Source organism: Bos javanicus, chromosome 3 (assembly GCF_032452875.1).
Source record: "Bos javanicus breed banteng chromosome 3, ARS-OSU_banteng_1.0, whole genome shotgun sequence".
In the NCBI taxonomy this organism is placed as follows: Eukaryota; Metazoa; Chordata; class Mammalia; order Artiodactyla; family Bovidae; genus Bos; species Bos javanicus.
Window position 1 is genome coordinate 102,559,205 of NC_083870.1, and position 19,771 is coordinate 102,578,975.

General features: G+C 45.4%; 2 protein-coding genes and 1 long non-coding RNA gene across 6 annotated transcripts in view; 1 reads left to right on the forward strand and 2 right to left on the reverse strand.

Annotated features, from left to right (window-relative positions):
* The window catches only part of ST3GAL3 (ST3 beta-galactoside alpha-2,3-sialyltransferase 3), a 214,112-nt gene extending 202,737 nt beyond the window's left edge, over window positions 1–11,375 (reverse strand). The window contains exon 1 of the mRNA XM_061412199.1: window positions 11,306–11,375. The gene's annotated coding sequence lies outside the window, so the exon portion shown is untranslated. The remainder of the gene's footprint in view (window positions 1–11,305) is intronic.
* The window catches only part of KDM4A (lysine demethylase 4A), a 74,408-nt gene that overhangs the window by 20,363 nt on the left and 34,274 nt on the right, over window positions 1–19,771 (reverse strand). For 3 of the 4 annotated variants that reach the window (XM_061412172.1, XM_061412171.1, XM_061412173.1), the window contains exons 19-22: window positions 18,941–19,111; window positions 15,415–15,534; window positions 15,039–15,131; window positions 13,603–14,896 (exon numbers count right to left, since the gene is read on the reverse strand). In XM_061412172.1, the coding sequence (XP_061268156.1) occupies window positions 14,756–14,896; window positions 15,039–15,131; window positions 15,415–15,534; window positions 18,941–19,111 (525 nt within the window). In that variant the 3' untranslated portion in view covers window positions 13,603–14,755. Of the gene's footprint in view, window positions 1–13,602; window positions 14,897–15,038; window positions 15,132–15,414; window positions 15,535–18,940; window positions 19,112–19,771 lie in introns of those variants that run through there. The other variant, XR_009735474.1, reaches the window with a different exon arrangement.
* Window positions 11,770–13,744, forward strand: LOC133244697 (uncharacterized). The gene is made up of 2 exons (XR_009735485.1): window positions 11,770–12,385; window positions 12,833–13,744. It is a non-coding gene; the product is annotated as an uncharacterized LOC133244697 (long non-coding RNA).

The window sequence follows — 19,771 nt, forward strand, 5'->3', positions numbered from 1 at the left end:
TTCTCTTTACTTCATATGACAGTTATTTAGACATCACTCACATACTATAAAATTCAACCATTCAAAGTATACCTTCTAATGCTTTTTAGTATTTTCAGAGTTGTGCAAACATATCCACAATCAATTTTAGAACATTTCTATTACCCCCAATTGATACCCTGTACCCACTAGCTATCATTCCCTACAAACCTCCAGCCCCAGGCAACCACTAAACTATTTTCTATTCTATAGAATTGGCAAATGTTTACAGATATTTCATACAAATGGAATCAAACAATATGTGGTCCTCTGTGACAGGCTTCTTTCATTTAGCATAGTGTTTTCAAAGTTTTTGCATGTCAGTACTTCGCTTCTGTTTACTGCCAAGTAACATTCTATCATATGGACATACCAACATTTATTTAACCATTTGTCAGATGACAAACATTTGGGTTGTTTCCACATTTCGGCTGAACAATGCTGCAATGCATATTTATGCAGAAACTCTTATATGGACATAGGTTCTCATTCCTCTTGGGTACATTCATTACATGTAGGAGCAAAATATACCCAGGCTATATGATAACTCTATGTTTAACCCTTTAAGGAAATGACAGACTATTTTTCAAAGCCACTGTACCATTTTGGAATCAAGATTGCGGGAGAAATATCAATAACCTCAGATAGGCAGATGACACCACCCTTATGGCAGAAAGAGAAGAGGAACTAAAAAGCCTCTTGAGGAAAGTGAAAGTGGAGAGTGAAAAAGTTGGCTTAAAGCTCAACATTCAGAAAACGAAGATCATGGCATCTAGTCCCATACTTCATGGGAAATAGATGGAGAAACAGTGGAAACAGTGTCAGACTTTATTTTTTGGGGCTCCAAAATCATTGCAGATGGTGACTGCAGCCATGAAATTAAAAGACGCTTACTCCTTGGAAGCAAAGTTATGACCAACCTAGATAGCATATTCAAAAGCAGAGACATTACTTTGCCAACAAAGGTTCATCTAGTCAAGGCTATGGTTTTTCCTGTGGTCATGTATGGATGTGAGAGTTGGACTATGAAGAAGGCCGAGCGCCGAATTGATGCTTTTGAACTGTGGTGTTGGAGAAGACTCTTGAGAGTCCCTTGGACTGCAAGGAGATCCAACCAGTCCATTCTGAAGGAGATCAGCCCTGGGATTTCTTTGGAAGGAATGATGCTAAAGCTGAAACTCCAGTACTTTGGCTACCTCATGCGAAGAGTTGATTCATTGGAAAAGACTCTGATGCTGGGAGGGATTGGGGGCAGGAGGAGAAGGGGACGACAGAGGATGAGATGGCTGGATGGCATCACTGACTCGATGGACGTGAGTCTGGGTGAGCTCTGGGAGTTGGTGATGGACAGGGAGGCCTGGCGTGCTGCGATTCATGGGGTCGCAAAGAGTCGGACACGACTTAGCGACTGAACTGAACTGAACTGTACCATTTTACATTCCCACCAGTGTATGAGAGCTCTGATTTCTCCACACCTGTGCCAACACTCCTTATCATCTGTCTTTTTGATGAAGCCATCCTAGTGGGTTTCAAGTGGCATCTCAGTGTGGTTTTGATTTGAATTTCCCTAATGACTGATGATGTTGAGCATCTTTCCATGTGTTTATTTCTTTACTCTTACTAGCTAATCTCATGTTACTCTAATTCACTGTTAAAGTTAATAATTCTTACAGTAAACTTGACCTACTCAAAGTACATGGATTCTCTCTCTTGATTGGACCCAGACTCATATAACATGTGCAGTAAGTGCCTTTCTGAATAGAAATTAGATGTCAACACCAAGGTGTCAGGGCTTCCTGGGTGGCTCTGATGGGAAAGAATCCACCTGCAGTGCAGGAAACCCAGGTTTGATCCCTGGGTCAGGAATATCCCCTGGAGAAGGGAATGGCTACCCACTCCAATATTCTTGGCGGAAAATTCCATAGGCTGAGGAGCCTGGTGGGCTACAGTCCATGGGGTTGCAAAGAGTTGGACATGATTGATCAACTAACACATCACTTTCACCAAAGTTTTAAAACAGTGAAAGTGATAAGTAAAGCTGAAAAATACTCTGTCCCTGGTCAGCTGTTCCCTTGAGAAGTAGCTGAGAAAATGGGTAAATATCCAAGGAAACAAAACTCTCAGTTTTGAATGTTTTATTTTTTGTTACAAAAAAATAGTCTTTCTGAATAGGAGCTGTTTGGTTTAATTGGGCTTTTGCTTATTTGTTTTAATGGTGTTCAGAGGACAAGTTTCTAGACATAATTTTTTATTTGGAAAAGCTGACTTGAATAAGTCTTGAGGAAATGCAACTGGAATATTTGAAAAGATGACCGTGCTTTGAGCCAGTTGAGATAAAATGGTGGGGACTGGTGCTGAAGGTGGTTAGAAGATGGCATTATGTCCAGAAAACGGGAAACAGAAGGGTGCAGTGTGAGAGCAGTTGAGAACAGTACTGAAACATGGGCACGGCTGTGCTGCAATAAAACCTGCAGGCCTGTTTGCCAACCCGTGCTGCATATGGTATACAGACACACAGGATGTAGCAAAACCACAAAGGCATAAAAATGTATGTGAATTTTAAAACTTTAAATTTAAGATAGTGCTTTCTCTGGTTAAGGAGAGAGGATACCAGGGAAAAATATATAAAGGGTTTTTATTGGAACTGCCAAGTTTTGTTTAAAAAAACAAAAACAAACTGAAGCAATATGGTATATTAAGATTTAGTATAATGGTATTATTTGGTAAATAATAGATATCTTTATATTGTTCTGTTCCTGTAAGTGTAAAATACATCATTAGAAAATATGAGATAAATGTCCCCTTTCATTGCTATTATGTCTCTGAGACTTTAGGTGTCTTAGGCCTATGTAGTGGTTCCATATTGTTCATCAGCTCATATCTTTTTTTAAAAAGGGTAAGAAAAGAAATATAATACTACAGAATAACTATGCTAGAACCATGCTGGAAGCTATGCCATCTTATCAGCCCACGCAGAAGCCATTATCCCACAGCTGAGTACAGCAGAAGGCACACAGTGTGACGCCTGCCCTTGAGAACAGTGTGATGCACGCAGTTAAACTGGCACAGACATTATGAGGTGGCGGAAACTGATAACTGTCCGTGAGGTTTCAGAAAGGCTGCAGTGAAGAAGCTGAGAGACAGGCCTTAGATGCCATGCTAAAGGGGTAGAAATGGATCCACTGGCAACGGAGAGCCAGTGAAGGCATTAAGAAGAGAAATGACAAGATCATATCTGCATTTTAGAAAGACTGTTTGAGTAGGACAGTCTGAGGAAGGCCAAGCAAGGGCGAGAGGCATGTGCAACAGCCCAGACCATCTGCTGTCTAGAGAAGGAGCATCTCAAAGGCACTCAAAATAATTCACGGCCACCGAAGAAAATACCAGAACTCCTGTTAGTAAACTTATCTGATACTTAACTTCAGTGGACACTGACTTCCTCAAACAATCCCTCTGTCAGACATTTTGGGGCACATGAGGTTCAGGAAGAATCCTCAAGAAGTGTGAAAGTTCCACAACACGGGAGGCAGTGGTACCATCACTCACCACCTGCTCCGTGGCGTGGTGCAGCTTATGCAATTCAAAATGGCATCAATGCGATTAATTCATAAAAGCTGGATCCTATTTTAAACAAACAGGACCATAACTAAACTTGGCAATGAGATGGTTCGTAACCATGAAACTTCTGTGCCTCAAAGAAGTTCTCTGCTTACCATCTGGCCAAGCAAGTATGCACAAGATTTCCAGGACTTAAAGAGCAGTTGCTTATTTTTCTTTTACAAATATTGGTGTTCCAAATCTTTTCAACTTTTCTGGGATGGCAGGCAAATGTCTGTTAATTGTATGGCACCTAGAAGATTTTCCCAAAATAAAAAGTCCTTTCAAGGTGAAGAACTGCTGCTGTCACTTCAGTCGTGTCTGACTCTGTGCGACCCCACAGACGGCAGCCCACTAGGCTCCCCCGTCCCTGGGACTCATGTCTTAACAAAACCTGGAAACTAGTTTGGTGGTGTTTTTTTTTTTTTTTTTTGGGGGGGGGGTGGTTTGTTTTGTTCTTTAAGAAACTGTTGAGTGCATTTTGAAAACAGACATCTGGCAATGTTTCCATCCTTACGTTATTGTGTTGCCAAAAAGATGTAGAGACGTCCAGTATAAAAACTCTCATGTTTCCATGTCAGCAGTTCTCAAATTGTGGTCTGAGGACCCTAGAGAGTTTCTAAGGCCTTTTCAGTGAATCCATGAGTTTAAAACTATTTTCACAGTAATTCTCAGACATTATTTGCCTTGTTCCCTCTCATTCTCTCACAAGGGTCCAGCACAGGTTTCCAGAGGCTGTAAATACGACATGTAACCACACCACTGTCCTCACAGCTAACGGGATGTGAGCTAGTGCGTTCTCATGACTTAACATCTCAGTAATTTTTAATACATTCAATATCAAAAGACAAACCCATGAAATAAAAGTTCAAACTTATAAAGTGGTCCTGAAAAAAAAAAGAAAATAAAGTGGTCCTGATATCAAAGACTCTGAAAAACCACTGCTATATACTTAAAATTTAGGAATAGAATATTGAAATCCTATTTATTAACATATTTCAAACACAAGGTTCCCATGGATTTTTAAGTCATGTCAGAAACATATAAACATGCCTTCTATCACTTTGTAAAGAAAACCACAAAAGAGAAATTTACTGACATAGACAGATTCTGTAAGACAAGGCGATAGATAATACTAAATTAGAATAACATAAATTGTATAGAAGTTCATAGGGGAGGAACTCCTGTCAGCCTGGATAACAAGGGCGAAACCGAAAGGAGAACAAATTGGAATTAAACCTCTATTATCATCTTTACAAATATATTCAGAAGAAGACTGAGGAGGAGCAAAATTTCAGGGGGACAGAGTCACAATGATGATGACAGGCTGAAAGAGAGGCACATGTATTTTAACACCCCAGGCAGTGAGCACACTATAACATTAGTGACAAGAGTATATGCAGATGTATGTACCACTTCTGGGTGAGGGCTGGGAACAGCTGAATAAACATATACAATTTGTTGGTATTTGAAGAATGTTTAAATTGCCATGGTATTAATATCGACTAACTCTTCTCTTCCTGATCTTAGGATAATTCCCTCATGCCCAACCCACAAAATTCAGCATTTCAATCATTTAAGATGTATTAAAAACAAAAACAAAAACATAATGTTGGCAGTGGTTATGTCAGGTGGTGGGAATTTAGGCTAACAATCACTTACCATGAACCAGGGAATATACTAAGCATTAAGAAAACTATTATTTTTATTATAAGAAGTCCCTTAAGTGTCTAACAGTACAGGAGCAGGCTTTTTACATCTATTTTCTCAAATACTCAGAACAACCTTGCAAGGTAGGGACTTTTTAATCCCATTTTACCAGTTTGAAAAACCAAGATGACACAAGATGTTCTGAAGACTGTCCAAGGTCACATCGTAGACACTGGTGAAGCCGTGATGGAAACCCTGGTCAGCTGACTCTACCCCAGGCAGGACATGTACACACCCCTCCTACTACTGCAACAGCCTAACTGGGAACCTTCCCTCCAGCCTCACTTTATTCTAAGCTCTCCTCATTCAGAGGTATTTTATGATTCTGTGTAGCAGACATGGTACTATGGTTGCAAATCTCACAATTTTCCATGGCAGGGAAACAGGACATTCATTCCTCTGGTGTCTCCACACACACTGACCTTCCTAAAAGGAAAAGCTGATCAAGTCATCTCCCACCTTCAAGTACTTCAGTGGCTCCTCCTCAGTCAGGATAAACTCCTGAACTCACAAGCCTTCACAGTCTGACTTCTGCAGCCTCCACACACTCCCCAGACAGACTGTTCTCCTGCCATTCAAGCATCTTCGGGATGCAGCCACACTCTCTTGTATTTCTAGGTCATTACACACATTGTTTCCTACCTGAAAAGTCTTTTAAACCTACATCTACTCAGCTAATAATTAGTTATCTGAGACTTAGGTAGGTGTGAGCTTCTCTGGGAAAATCATTAATTATATTCCCTGTGTGACATCAGGTTCCCTTTTAGGAGATCCCACAGGACCCCCAAACACAGCACAGTACAATGTATTCTAACTGCGAGTTCACTGGCTTCTGGTCCTACCAGACTACAGGCTCTTTCAGGCCTGGGATATGCCTTTTGTATCTGCAATGCCGTGACTGTGCACCGAGCCTAGTAGAGAGCTCACGTTCAACAACTACTTGTGGGATGACTAGAGGACCTAGTACAGAGAACAAACAGACGCGTATACAACCAAGTAAAAAATGAAATAGGATACGTGTGAAAATAAGAAAGGTGAGAAAGAAAGAGTGTGGCAGGATGCCAAGAAGTAGAAAAGGGTAGGGAATCCTGGGATTTCCTTACCTGATTTCTCAGTTTCTTCAAATCCTGAGGCTGCTGCCAATGAATATCATGACCATGGGTGCCTATTCTGAACGAGGTACTGGGCAAAGCACTTTATAGAAAATGAACTCATAACCACCCTATGCATTTCACTGATGAGGAAACTTGGACTCCAGAATCAAGACACTGGCCCAACGTTAGACAATCAATGGCAGAAGCAACATTTGAACCCTGTTTTCACTTTTGGAATTCTCCAGGCAAGAACACTGGATTTGGTTGCCATTCCCTTCTTTGGCAGATTCTTTACCATCTGAGCCGCCAGGGAAGCCCAAAAGTGAAATCTCCTCCCCAAATACCAAAGTTTGATAGTCTTAGGTAAACCAAATTAAACCAGTAAGGTTGAACTAGGATCTTTTTAACCATTCAAGTAAAAATATACCTTATTATACACTTTCTGGATGCTTAAATTATGTATCTTGAATAAAACTTAATTCTTTATGGATGCCTCAGGACCATTCCTGAATTCATCTCTGAGGGTGCCATAAAATAATAATGCCCTAAGGAATAACTGGAAAATCAGACTACTGTCTCGGACGGTAAAGAATCCACCTGCAATGTGGGAGACCTGGGTTCGATCGCTGGGTTGGAAAGATCCCCTGGAGAAGGGAATGGCTACCCACTCTAGTATTCTGGCCTGGAGAATTCCATGGACAGAGGAGCCTAGCAGGCTACAGTCCATGGGGTCGCAAAGAGTCAGACACGACTGAATGACTTTCACTTACCCTCATACCAACAGCCTCAGCCTGTTACATTACAAGCATTACAGTGCTTGCAGTGGAGCTCTGACTTCCCTGTCCACTCTCATTCCGTGCCTCGTTAAGAGCTTCATTTCTTGCTACTGTCAGTATGTTTCTCTCTAGTAGTGCATCTGATTTTGCTACCTCTAATCTTCCACAGGCTGGGCCGTGATGCTCATAGAAGATGTAGCAGTCATTAGTGCTGTCCAGCAGTCACTTCGGGCTCTTTGCTTTCCAGGCACATGCTTAGGCCTGCAATTCCCTGCCATTCCTTAAAATTAGGCATGGCCATGTGATTTGCTTTAGCCAATGATATGGAAATGAAAGTGACATGTGCCACTTCAGGTCAGATATTTTAAAATCCAGTGTCCCTTGGTCACCATCTTCCACTCGATCAAAATGGTCATGGAAAACCATATTAAGATGAGTTTCCATCAGCATGGATCCCTGAGTAACTGAGAGGAGCAGAGTCACCCATGTAGTCCTGCTGGACATGTGGCATGAATGAGAAGTCAACTTTCGTTCTGTTAAGCCACTAAAGTCTTAAGGGTTTTTGTTAATGAAGCCTAATCCAAGCTATCCAGACCAATACATCCGCTTTCTCACATAAGTAGCTTTATTAAAGATTTTATGATAAACATTTTGCTTGCACAAAGAATTTTCTTTGCATCTATCTTGGTTCAAAGCTATGTTCAATTTAAAATATATTTACCAAGTACCTACTATGTACAAAACACTGTGCTAGAAGATGAAGATAATTCATGTCTTGAAAAAGTTTCAGTTTTATGTTGGCAATTGGGGCAAAAAGGCAGATTCTAGTGTTATAACTGTTTAAAGGGGGAATTAGTCCCATGCCTTTTCATTCTGTTCATGGGGTTCTCAAGGCAAGAATACTGAAGTGGTTTGCCAGCCATGAAATCAAAAGATGCTTACTTCTTGGAAAAGAAGTTATGACCAACCTGGACAGCATATTAAAAAGCAGAGACATTACTTTGCCAACAAAGGTTCATCTAGTCGAGGCTATGGTTTTTCTAGTAGTCATATATGGATGTGAGAGTTGGACTATAAAGAAAGCTGAGGACCGAAGAATTGATGCTCTTGAACTATGGTGTTGGAGAAGACTCTTGAGAGTCCCTTGGACTGCAAGGAGATCCAACCAGTCCATCCTAAAGGAAATCAGTCCTGAATATTCATAGGAAGGAATGATGTTGAAGCTGAAACTCCAATACTTTGGCCACCTGATGCGAAGAAGTGACTCATTTGAAAAGACCCTGATGCTGGGAAAGATTGAAGGTGGGACGAAAAGGGGATGACAGAGGACGAGATGGTTGGATGGCATCACTGACTCAATGGATATGAGTCTGAGTAAATTCCGGGAGTTGGTGAGGGACAGAGAGACCTGGCATGCTGCAGTCCATGGGGTCGCAAAGAGTCGGATATGACTGAGAGACCGAACTGAACTGAGTTCCATGCCGATGGGGAGATAAGTACAGAGGAGTTTCACAAAGAGAGTTCCCATCAAATGGCCCTGACAAATGGGTAAGAACCAACACTTAGAGATTCCAAGGAGTCATTTAGGACAGAAAAAGCAACAAGAGCAAAGACAGTGAGCACAGACAACAAAGAACAAACAGTTCCAGACTTGGAAAATATTGTAAAATCAAAGGGAATAGCAAGAAATGAGTTTACCCATACTGCCCAGACCAGGCTGGGCTATGCTTAATTCAACAGAAGGTAGGAAGCCATTAAAAGCCTAGGCTGGGGGTGGGTAGAAGGAAGGTTCAAGGAGGAGGGGATATATGTATACATATAGCTGATTCACTTTGCTTTATAGCAAAAACTAACACAACATTGTAAGGCAATTATACTCTAAAAAAGAAAGAAAATGTATAAGAAGGTATAATTCCACTGATCTTACCACAAAAAAAGGTAATTATATGATGTTAACTAATTTTATTGTAATAATTTTACAATACATATCTGTATCAAATCAAAATGCTGTGTGTTTTAAAGTTACAGGGTTATATGTGTCAATTAAATCTGATAAAGATGGGGGAAAATAAATAAAAAGTAAAAGTCTAGGTTGGGGAAATGAATTACCTAGAAATGATGATAGTACACAGGATAGATGAAAGGAGGCAGGGGGGATGTTAGAGGGTTTCTGCAGTAATAAGAGGGAAAGGTATCAAAGGCCCCAGATCAGTATAATGATGGTAGGAACCAAAAGAAGCAAATACTAGAAACAGTGTGGAGGTTGTAGCAATTAAAACTGGCAATCAACTTAACACCTGGGGGAGATGAAAGGAAGGCAAGAATCAATCCTGAGGTGCAGATGCTAGGTAGCCAGAGGACCATGATTCTAAATAGCTGAGGTTACTCAGAAAAGTGACAAGGGCAAATAAAGTGCTGCCATCTGTTTTTCTAATAGCAAGCTCCAGTTTCATCTGAAGAACTACTTCTTGTTTACCCTGTGCTTCACGCAGGACAAAAGTACTCCCTGATTTGATACCACCAGCCTTATCTCCCACTTTTGCCAATAAGAACCTCCTGGAACCACCCCCGAGTGTTTTCAGTTCTCCTCTGCCACCTTCCCCATCCTCACTTTCTCATTTCCTCAGTTCTCCCTTCTCATCATCACTCATGCATACCTAGTTGAGTTCACAGCTCAACTCAAGCCTCAGTTCTCATGTAAAACCTTCCTCAAACATACAGATTTCTCCTTTTCCAGAATTTTCATAGTACCTACTGTCCTGGAATTCTAGAGACCATATTATTAACGATCATTTTCCTGTGTGCCCTTTATCCACAAACCATCTCATCAGAACAAGTCTCATACAATACAGGTTGTGAGGTCCCCACAGTTACATTGCCTTACACACAACATGTACACAACAGATACTTTATTGATAATCCAAAGTAACTTAGTCTCTAAGAATACGCACATCTTTTTCATTAATAATTTACTTTTATTAAATCATGATTAGACATGTGAAACAGGGAGATTTCATCACTTAATGTTTCAAAATATCCTTAAGAATCTTTACTCTTAGGAACTGCTATTGCCTTAAGAGATTGTCTGAACACACCATTTCGATCATAAATTTTTGTGCCAGCTTCCTTTGAATCTTTTTGACTTGAAGATATACCTAACACTTCAATGATCAGCACTCCAAGGTGATTCTGACTTGGAAATAACCCTAATCTTCCATGAGGTTTATTTACTTTGAGGAACCCAGTAAGTGCTTTTTTACCTACCTTCCTGTTCAACTAACTATAGTATAGACCATTCAAAGTGTATCGACAGAAAAGTTTGTAAGTTGCTTGTTTGTTACAAAATAGCAGGTGCCTTCATTGGTTCCTCTCTCAATTAATTACAGTGATTCAGTTCAGTTTCTCTCCTTCCTCCTCTGTGCCGGAAACACAAACATAAGCGAAGTCCTTATTAAGGAATTATAAAACGAGCACGCTTACAAAAAGGAATTAAAAAATATTCGTGGGACACTATCCTAATCAAATCTCCTCTCATCACTAAGATATTTCCTCCTGCAAACAAAATCAGAGAGTAAACAATGGGGAGAAGTGCCAGGTGAAACGAAGCAAGAGGCGTACTTTGTCAGTCAAGTTGACCCGGGTTCCCGGAACATTTGGCAGCTGGTAGAGCAATAAGCAATGACAACCGCTACCCGTACGCTGCTGATCCCACTCAGGCTTTCCACTTTTCCTTGCTCTTCCCACAGCGAAGGCCCGCCTGACCATGTCCCTCCTCTGCACCCAGGTGCGCAGCGCTGCGGCGTCTCGCGCGCAGGTGACCTAGACCGCTCAGTCCGAGTCCAGCCGTCCTCTTCCCCGAGGCCTGGTAGCCCTTACCGAGGCAAGGTCTCCGTGGGACCGAACTCCCTCCCCGAGCCCCCAGTTTGAGCCGGACTTCATCATTTGGAGACCGCTGGGCCGCGCGCGATCCTTCCTTCCCCAGCACCAGCGCGCTCAGGCGCTGCGCCCCGGCGACCCGGAACCACGGGTAGCGGGGGAGGGGAGGAAAGGGTGGCGGCGACCGTTACTCCGGAGACTACCCGCCCCGACGCGCGCAGGACCGGTCCTTACCGCAGCGGGAAAGGAGGCAGGGGGGAGGCGGCGCCAGGGACGACGCGGGCGGGAAGGTGGGGGCGACGGCTTAGGCGGGGGCGGCAGCCGCGGGGGACCCCGGCGGGCGCCCACGACGCGGTGGGTCGCCTGGGCGCCGCCATAGTGGGGACGCAGCCGCGGGCGGAGCGCGCGGCCGCGACCCTGGGACAGCGGGACCACCAATCCGGCTCTCCGCCTCAGCGCTCTCGCCGGGGGTCGGGCATTCATGGCCAATCGGCGCGCGGGAGCCGGGCGGGGCACCGGGCTGACCAATGCGGGGCTGCGCTGCGAGCAGTGGGCGGGCGCACCCCAGAGGGGCCCGCTATCACCGGAGCCCCGAGTTCTGCAGCCCGCCCATCCCGCGACCCTCTCTCCCCTCCGCCCCGCCCCGCGCGGACCAGGGCTGCTGGCAGGGCGGGGAGTCGGTCCTGCCGGCCAGGCCTGCTGGACCAACGCCCGGCCCTGTTGCCTCCGCGCCGACGCGCCCTCCCGGTTCCCCGGAGCCCGACTGCCGACTGGAGGAATCCTCCACTCGCAGCTTCACACCCTGGGGGGTGCGCGTTCGGGATGTGGGTTTCTGACGGCCGCAGGGCTCACGGTCCGCCGAGATAATCCCTCCAGAGCCTGTTCTCGGTCGTGAGGGGGACAGGGGTCCACGGTCACTCCACGCCAAGGGACGCAGGCATCCGCCCCAGACCCAGGCTGAGACCCGAGGCTGTGGACCTCCACAGGTTGGGCAACCCTGCCCAATCCTGTGGAGTGAGGGCGTACAGGGGTCGCTGGCTGCCCTTCTTACTACTTTACAGCCTCACACGTTAATAGCCTTTACAGTTTCTATTCCAGGACCTATCCGCCCCGTTTCGTCTACCCTTCGCAGCTCCGGAGATCCCAGCTTTCTCCCACCCTACTGGGGCACAATTTAAAACACAATTACCCCTCGCGCGAATTTACGGGATAGGAAGAACTGTCTGGTTGCGATCTTTGGTTGCCAACCCTAAGACTTTACCTCACCAAAGATGGGCAGTTTGTCCTGACAAAAAGGCTTCTGAGGGGAGCCCGGTGAGTTGGTTGAGGCCTGGGCCTGACTGTAGGCACAAGGGCCTGTTCTGTGGGACTTGAATTTCATCACCTCTTTAAACTTTAAGTTTCCCAGGGGATTATTACATTCGACCAAAACAAAAATTTCTAGAAAAATAATCAGCTGTTGAGAAGGAACAGCTGGGGTTACACCAGGGACTTTCCTGCCTGTCCTGAAGCACGGATGGGGATGGTAGGTCAGCGAGAGGGAGGAAGGTTCCAGACCCTGCCAAGTCTGGGGAAAGTTTCCTTCCCTCCAAAGATGTGTGTTCCCAGGGCTTGCCAATCCATTAAGGCCAGGTTCTGTCCACTCTCCCCTGAGAATCCTTGGGTGCTGGACAAAAGAGTCAACCTCCCTTTTCTTGGCCCCAGGAGACTGGCAGAACAGAAAAGAATCTTTGAAACCTGCTGCTCCTCCTTTCCCCACAGACACCAGAGGTGGCAGCCATCTCCCAAGCCCCAGGACACAAAGCAGCGTTGAGTTGCTAAGCTGACCCAAGACTCTCCCACACCTGGCCAGAGCCAAGAACTAGACCAGCTGGAACAGCTCTGCTGTGCCCAGTTCACCAGTCCCTCCCTGCTCTGCTGCTGCTCTATCCTTGTCCACCCGGACCTTAGGAACCCACCGCTGGTCAAAGGTACTGGGTCGTCCTCCAGGAAGTGTCTCACCAACTACAGACAGATCAGAAAGGTTTCAGGACCCAAGGGAAGGGGGACAGGGGGCAACCTCTTGCTCTTCAAGTACCTAAAATGTCCTGCCTTCTTTCAAGCTGATTCTACAGTTTTTATGGAACAGACACTGGTATAAACTTACACCTGCTCAATGAAGTTAGTAAGTGGGGTTGAGATGAGAAGAGATCAAACTCAGTTCTTTCTACAGGTTGTGGAAGTGGTCTGGTTCTCCCTCTATTAGCTTTTCCATCCCATCTCTAAGGTAAAAGAAGCAAAAGGACGTGCTCTCGGCCAAAGGGCCTCTTCTCCCCAGGTCCCCTTCACAGAGCCAAAGGACCAGAACTTGACAGAGTCCATCTCTTTAGGAGGGCCTTCAAGAGCCTTCTTAAAAGGCATGGCCCTGCTCCAGAGCCTGTGGACTCTAGGTACACTCCCGGCCTGACCCTGAGCCATCAGGCTCCTTGGGGCAGACACAGCCAATCCTCTGCTCAACACATTTTATTGCTAAGGACAAGGTGATGCACCAGTTTTCAAAATAATTTGGTTTATAGCGTTCATACGTAACAAAAAAACGGGGAGTATTATAAATCTGATTCTTGTATACACAGGGTGTAAGTGTGAAGCCCTCCAATCCTGGGCCCAGGCAAACAAATTCATGAGGAGCAAAAACCTGTTTAACCCCTTCAGTGTTGCCCTCCAGTCCCACCCCCACCCCCAAAATCAGCTCCCTCCCACTCCTAGACCAAGGGGCGTATCTAAACCTGCCCCTGGCCTCCAGTGGCCCCAGTTCATCTTAACCCTCCCAACCCCTGCATGATTGCAATTTTCTGTTGACAGAATCACTCGCCAGGCTCTGCCTGCTTCCATCATTAGATCTCCCTTCAGATTATTCCCCACCCACACCCTCTAATACTGTGTCCACAGGTGCTCTGTGCCTCAAGTGATAATGGGCACACACCCCCAGATTATCCTATCTTCTTCTTCAAGAGAGGGCAAACAGCTGGCTTATTTCCTCAGCATCTCCATCTCATCACTGCAGCTTTGCCACCACTCCCTTGAGGCAGTTCTAGGGACAGACAGATGCCACAGCCATCTCCAGCCAACCCCCAGGGGCCCTTACTCAGCTCAGCTGAGGGCAGAATTTCACATTTTTGTTGCCCTGAATAGGCAAGGAAGAAAGTAAAGGCCAGGGGCTGGCAGAAGCTGGTCCAGACCAAACATACATACCGACACACACACACACACACCCACACCCCACACACACACCCACACCCACACACATAAATACAAAAGGGGTTAGGGGGGCAAGCACCAGCACCTCTGCCTAGTTGGTGCAGGTGATCGTTAGGAAGCTAAGTCCGAGGCCAGGAACAGGGTAACCAGCCCAGCCAGCACAGTCGACCCATTGCAGACTGGGGCCAGTGCAGCCATAGCATTCCAGTGCTTAGCCCATCAGCTGGGAGCTCAGCATCTTGCCACATGTCCAAGAAGGGCTCATCCTTGCACCACAGCGGAATGCAATGAGGGCAGGGTGAGAAGATGATGGGGTCGGTTAGTTCATTCCTTTTCATTTTACAATTCACTTTAGAGACTTCAGAGTTCCAAGTGTCTGCTGTGCTGTGGAACCCCAGAGCGCTTTCGCCTTGATGACTGGGACTCTCTCAGCTGCCGGAAGCACCCCTACTCCATGATGGCCCGGTATAGTGCAGGCTCGATGTAATCTTCCCGGTACCTTGAGTTGATAACTCGTTGCCGTTTCTTCTCCTGCTTAACCTCTTTCTCCGTGAAAATCTCATTGAAGCGCATGTCTGAGGCTACTGACTATAGAAGAATAGGCAAGCCAAATAAACGAGCACTTTGTGGCCAATGCCCCCACCTCCCGAAGCAAAAACAAAGGATCATGTCCTTGCTTTGTTCCTTTCCTCCCAGAGGGGAACCAAGGGCACACAGAAAACATACTCACCAGTCTAGACTTGACTCTCTTGGGAAGCTCTTCATCCAGCGTGTACACGTCATCTCTCTTAACCACAAGCTGTGAGCCATCCTCAAACTCCACCTACCAAGGAAACAAAGGCCTTAAGCTATCTTGTCGTTCCCTGGTCCACCATGCACATTGGCCATTTCCTGCCATTTCCTGCAGACACAGGAAGGGTTTAGAACACTGAAGCCATACCCAGCAGACTGGACACAGGGCAGCCCCAGCTCTGAAAAGGGTTGTGACCAATACCTTAAGCTCTCCTCTCCCAAGAGCAAAGACTTGCCCCGCCTCTGGCTCAAGAGGAAACACTTAACTAACCAAACAGCAGCCTCCCCCCATCCCCAGCAAAGCCTCTGGTTACCTGGTACATCTGGATGGGGTGGGAGGCCACAAACTTGGCTCCATAGACTTGGCCGTCTGTCCATCTCACCTGGACTACTTCCCCTTCAGCAGGAGGACCCAGCTGGAGACAGTCCTGACTCTGAGGGAACAGTAAGAAGAAGGGTGAAAGGGAGGTCCATTTGAGAGACCTGCTTAAGTCCTAGTCTACCTGCTATCTCTGCTGGCTGCTGCTGTTCCAGGTGACAAAAAAAGCAGCTATAATAACCTTAATAAATGTAGAAGACAACTACCATCATCAAGAACCTTTCTCATGTCCGTTCAACTAAGGGACAGTTCTAAGGGTTCTGCCAAGAAGAAACACTCAAACTGCACTCCACTATTTTAAGAGAGGGGTTCTTAACAGGAAAGTAATAAAAGACCACCTACCATGGGACTTGGCAAAAAACTTTAGCACTTTGACTCCCTGCAGAAGGGGCACCCTAAGGCTGGGTGGAACCCTCGCTGCATTCCCAGTAGAGGGCTTGTTACATAATTTGGTCAGTGTGTGAGCATGCTCATGGCAGCTGAATCAAAGGTCTGATGGGCAGAAATGGGAGAAGGTGCTTGGGGACGTGGCCCAAAAAATACACCTTGGAGCAGGAATGGGACAGAGTCTAAAATGCCAAATATCTAAAATTCTAAATGCTCTTTCCAATTTCCACTCATGACAAGAGGAAGGTTCTACTGCCAACTCATTTATTGAATAGAAATGGCTTTATACGGTATTGCCAACTCATTATTGACTAATTACACAGTAATTATATTGTGTTATGAATTCAACAATTAAATAGAAAGCACTGCCCCACAAAAGAATCTGAGGTGGCAGTTTTAACTAGTCAAATATCTGATCTTTGATAAATATTGATCTTGGATAAATCACTTAAGTTCTCGGATACTCAGTTTTTCCTCCGATAACGGCAGTTCTCAAAGTATGGTCTGCACACTTTAGGGAGATTCCTGAGCCACCAGCAGGGAGCAAGCAAGGGCATGATAATTTTCACAATAACATTAAAACATGAGTCTCTTTCACTGTGCTGACATTTGCAGTGACGGCATAACACCTAAAAGTGTGCGATTGCTGGCACCACAGCACGTATTGAAGCAATAACCCTGAGGTCTACTACTTGTTACTACATTCTTAGCCACTGTGTACTCATGATGTAGGAACAAAAGAGGAAAACCTGTAACCACGTAACAATGTCCCTTTGATAAAGCAGAAAAAATTATTTTGTTAAACCACAATCTTTAAGTACATGTGTAAGTACTCAGAAGACATTTTCTTTTGCACACGGAAGCATGATGGCTGTCCTGAGAAAAAGCACAGGGTAACTGAGTTGTGAGAAGTAACTGCTTTTTTTGTGAAACACTAGTTTTATTTGGAAAAAAAAAAAAAAAGACAAACAGGTTATTCAGACTTGGGTACTGGCAGAGATATTGAAAATGAATGAAGTGAGCCTTTCATTTCGAGGAAAACGGATTGACGGTACTGCCAGTAATAAAACCTAAGTTTTCAAGCACAAGTTATAATTTCAGAAAAGTCGTATCACCACCATGAGCTTGATGCTCCCTAAAATTTAAAGACTTTTCTGAGATTCGTGCTACAAATTAAAGTGGTTTTTTGGTACTGTATAATAAAATTTAACAATACCTGAAAGATCTGCATAGCCCATTACACCAACATGGATGAGGGTTCACAATCACCATGGGTGAAAGATCCATTCTCAGTATAAGACAGACCAACAGAATTTAAGAGAGCATGTTCACCAAGCTGCCTTCAGAGTCCACACTGCAGCTAACTACTGCACTGAGGTTTGGTGCAGTATCAAAGGAGAATGAACACAATCATCTGGAAGGCTATTTAAATACTCACTTTTTCAACTGCTTATCTATGTGAGACAGAGTTTTCTTCATACACTTTAACCAAAACAATATATTCCAACAAAATGAAGCTGTGACATTAAAGGAGTTTGCAAAATTATAGAAAACTGGCACTCCTCTAATACTTTTCGTTTTACTTCAAATTGTTAAAAACAATGGACTATTTCAAATCAATCTCAGTTTTAATTTCTACTAATAATGAGCCAATAGAAAATCACAAGCAAATAATGAACCTTGTTGATAACACAGGCAGGCAAGGGTTAATAGACATAATCCACATAAAGCTCTTTAGGGTCCTCAGTAATAATGTCTAAGAGTCCTGAGAGTTCTCTAAGTTGCAGATACCTCCTGCTTCTGAGTTGGCATTACCCGAGTCTGACAGAGCCCCGAGTCAAGAACCTAGCCCAGTGCCTGCCAAACTGGAAAAGCATCACAAAGCATAGCTAGCCTACTGCCACAGACACACCTGATACCATCTCTGCTGCTAATACATAGAATTCTGCCTTACAACTAATGAGTGGATCTTTAGCTAAGTTGCTAATGTGTGTGGACGTGTTAAAGGAAGAAGTGGCTTCGTCCCACTATGCTAGTGCTCAGTCTAACATGAAAAGGCTGGGGGTTGGGTGGGGGAATGGGGACAGAGAGACGAGCAACAGGGGAAACCTGAACTGAGTGCTGAGTCCTGAGCCAGAAAACCCAGGACCAAGTCCAGGCCGGGCCTCCAGTGTCTCAGGTGTTGGTAACACAGTCAGGCCAGGGTTATCTCCAAGCAGCTTCTATTCAGCCTCCAAAGCCTTCAACTGTAAAGAACCAAAAGCACACTCCACACATCTACCAAGAGGGCATGGTAGAAAAGAGGTAACTGGAAAATTCTCCAGAAATTACACAGCTGCTGAGCAGGTACTGGCACACTGATCTGATTCCAAAGCTTGGGCTCTTCATCCAGTGCATCAGAACACCTTCATAGGTTGTTGCTGTTGCTGTTCAGTCACTAACCTGTGTCTGACTCTTTGCGACACCATGGACTGTGGCCCACCAGGCTCCTCTGACCTCCACTATCTCCCAGAGTTTGTTCAAATTCATGTCCATTGAGTTGGTGATGCTATCCAACCATCTCATCCTCTGCCGTCCCCTTCGTTTGCCTTCAATCTTTTCCAGCATCAGGTCTTTTCCAATGAGTTAAGGGTAAGCAAAGCAAAGTTGCTCAGTCGTGTCTGACTCTTTGCAACCCTGTGGACTGTAGCCTACCAGGATCCTCCATCCATGGGATTTTCCAGGCAACAGTACTGGAGTGGGTTGCCATTTCCTTCTCCAGGGGATCTTCCCAACTCAGGGATTGAACCCGGGTCTCCCGCATTGTAGGCAGATACTTTACCAACTGAGCAATACAAGCATGTTTCAAATTACTGCAGAAAACACTGCTTCCTACAAGCTTCTAGAGAAACCAGGGTACCCTAGTGGCATACAATGTTCTCTGTATAGAAAGACCAGTACAAACACTTCTTTCTGTTTGGGGGCCAAATGATGGATCCATGGGCCTGGCTAGAAAAGGCAGGTGGGCACACGGTCAGTCAAACCTAGAAATACCCCTATCCCAAAATGCCCAAGAAGCTCCACGCAGACATTACCACTATGTCCTCAGGATAGAGATTGTCGCTGAAGGAGCCGTCATCAAAGTTGACTTCGTAGAAGGTCTCAGTGGTGAGCCTTACCACCTCACACTGGTAGAAGCGCCCGTTCTTATGCTTGCTAATGACCTTCTGGCCTGCGGTGATGCTCTGCAAGGCCCCCTTGGCACGCTGGAAAAAAACAGAGGCTTGGGTTATGCCCATGTTGAGCTGACAGGCCTAGCAAATGGGGACCAAGATAAGCTGGTTCCTCTTCACCAGGGAAAGAGAGGCATGAGAATGGAAAGGTAAACGGCATAGGTCTTTCCAGATACCCACACCCCGGCCAGGACATGGGAAAACCTAGTGTCACGTTTCCCCCATAATGTAGCTCCTCCCTCATTCACAGTACGCAACTGGTCCTTATGCCAACCAACCATCCTGTCTCACCCCAAACTCCCCAGACTCTTGTGACTTCCCTGTTGTGAGGAATTGGCCAGAGAGCACCTACTAATCCACATAGTCCAGACACACATCAAAGTGGACGTGCAGCAGGCCCGGGGCCCCCACACAATACTCCACACAGACCTTCCCACCAGCTCTACCCTCAGGGTCAGAGCACAAAGACTGAGGTTCCCTGGATGTCCTCAGCTGTCTATGACACAGCTCCTCATTACAAGGACTCTGCTGTCTCTGGGGCCCTCATATCACCCTTCTTCCCATTCTGAACTTGCCCCTGATGCAAATGAGATCACAGAGTATCTGGCAGCCTCGGGTCAACCACCCCTCCCTAAGCGGCCCGAGCTCTGCGCTCCAGCCACGCTGGCCTCCCTGCTGTCCTGAGCACTCGTG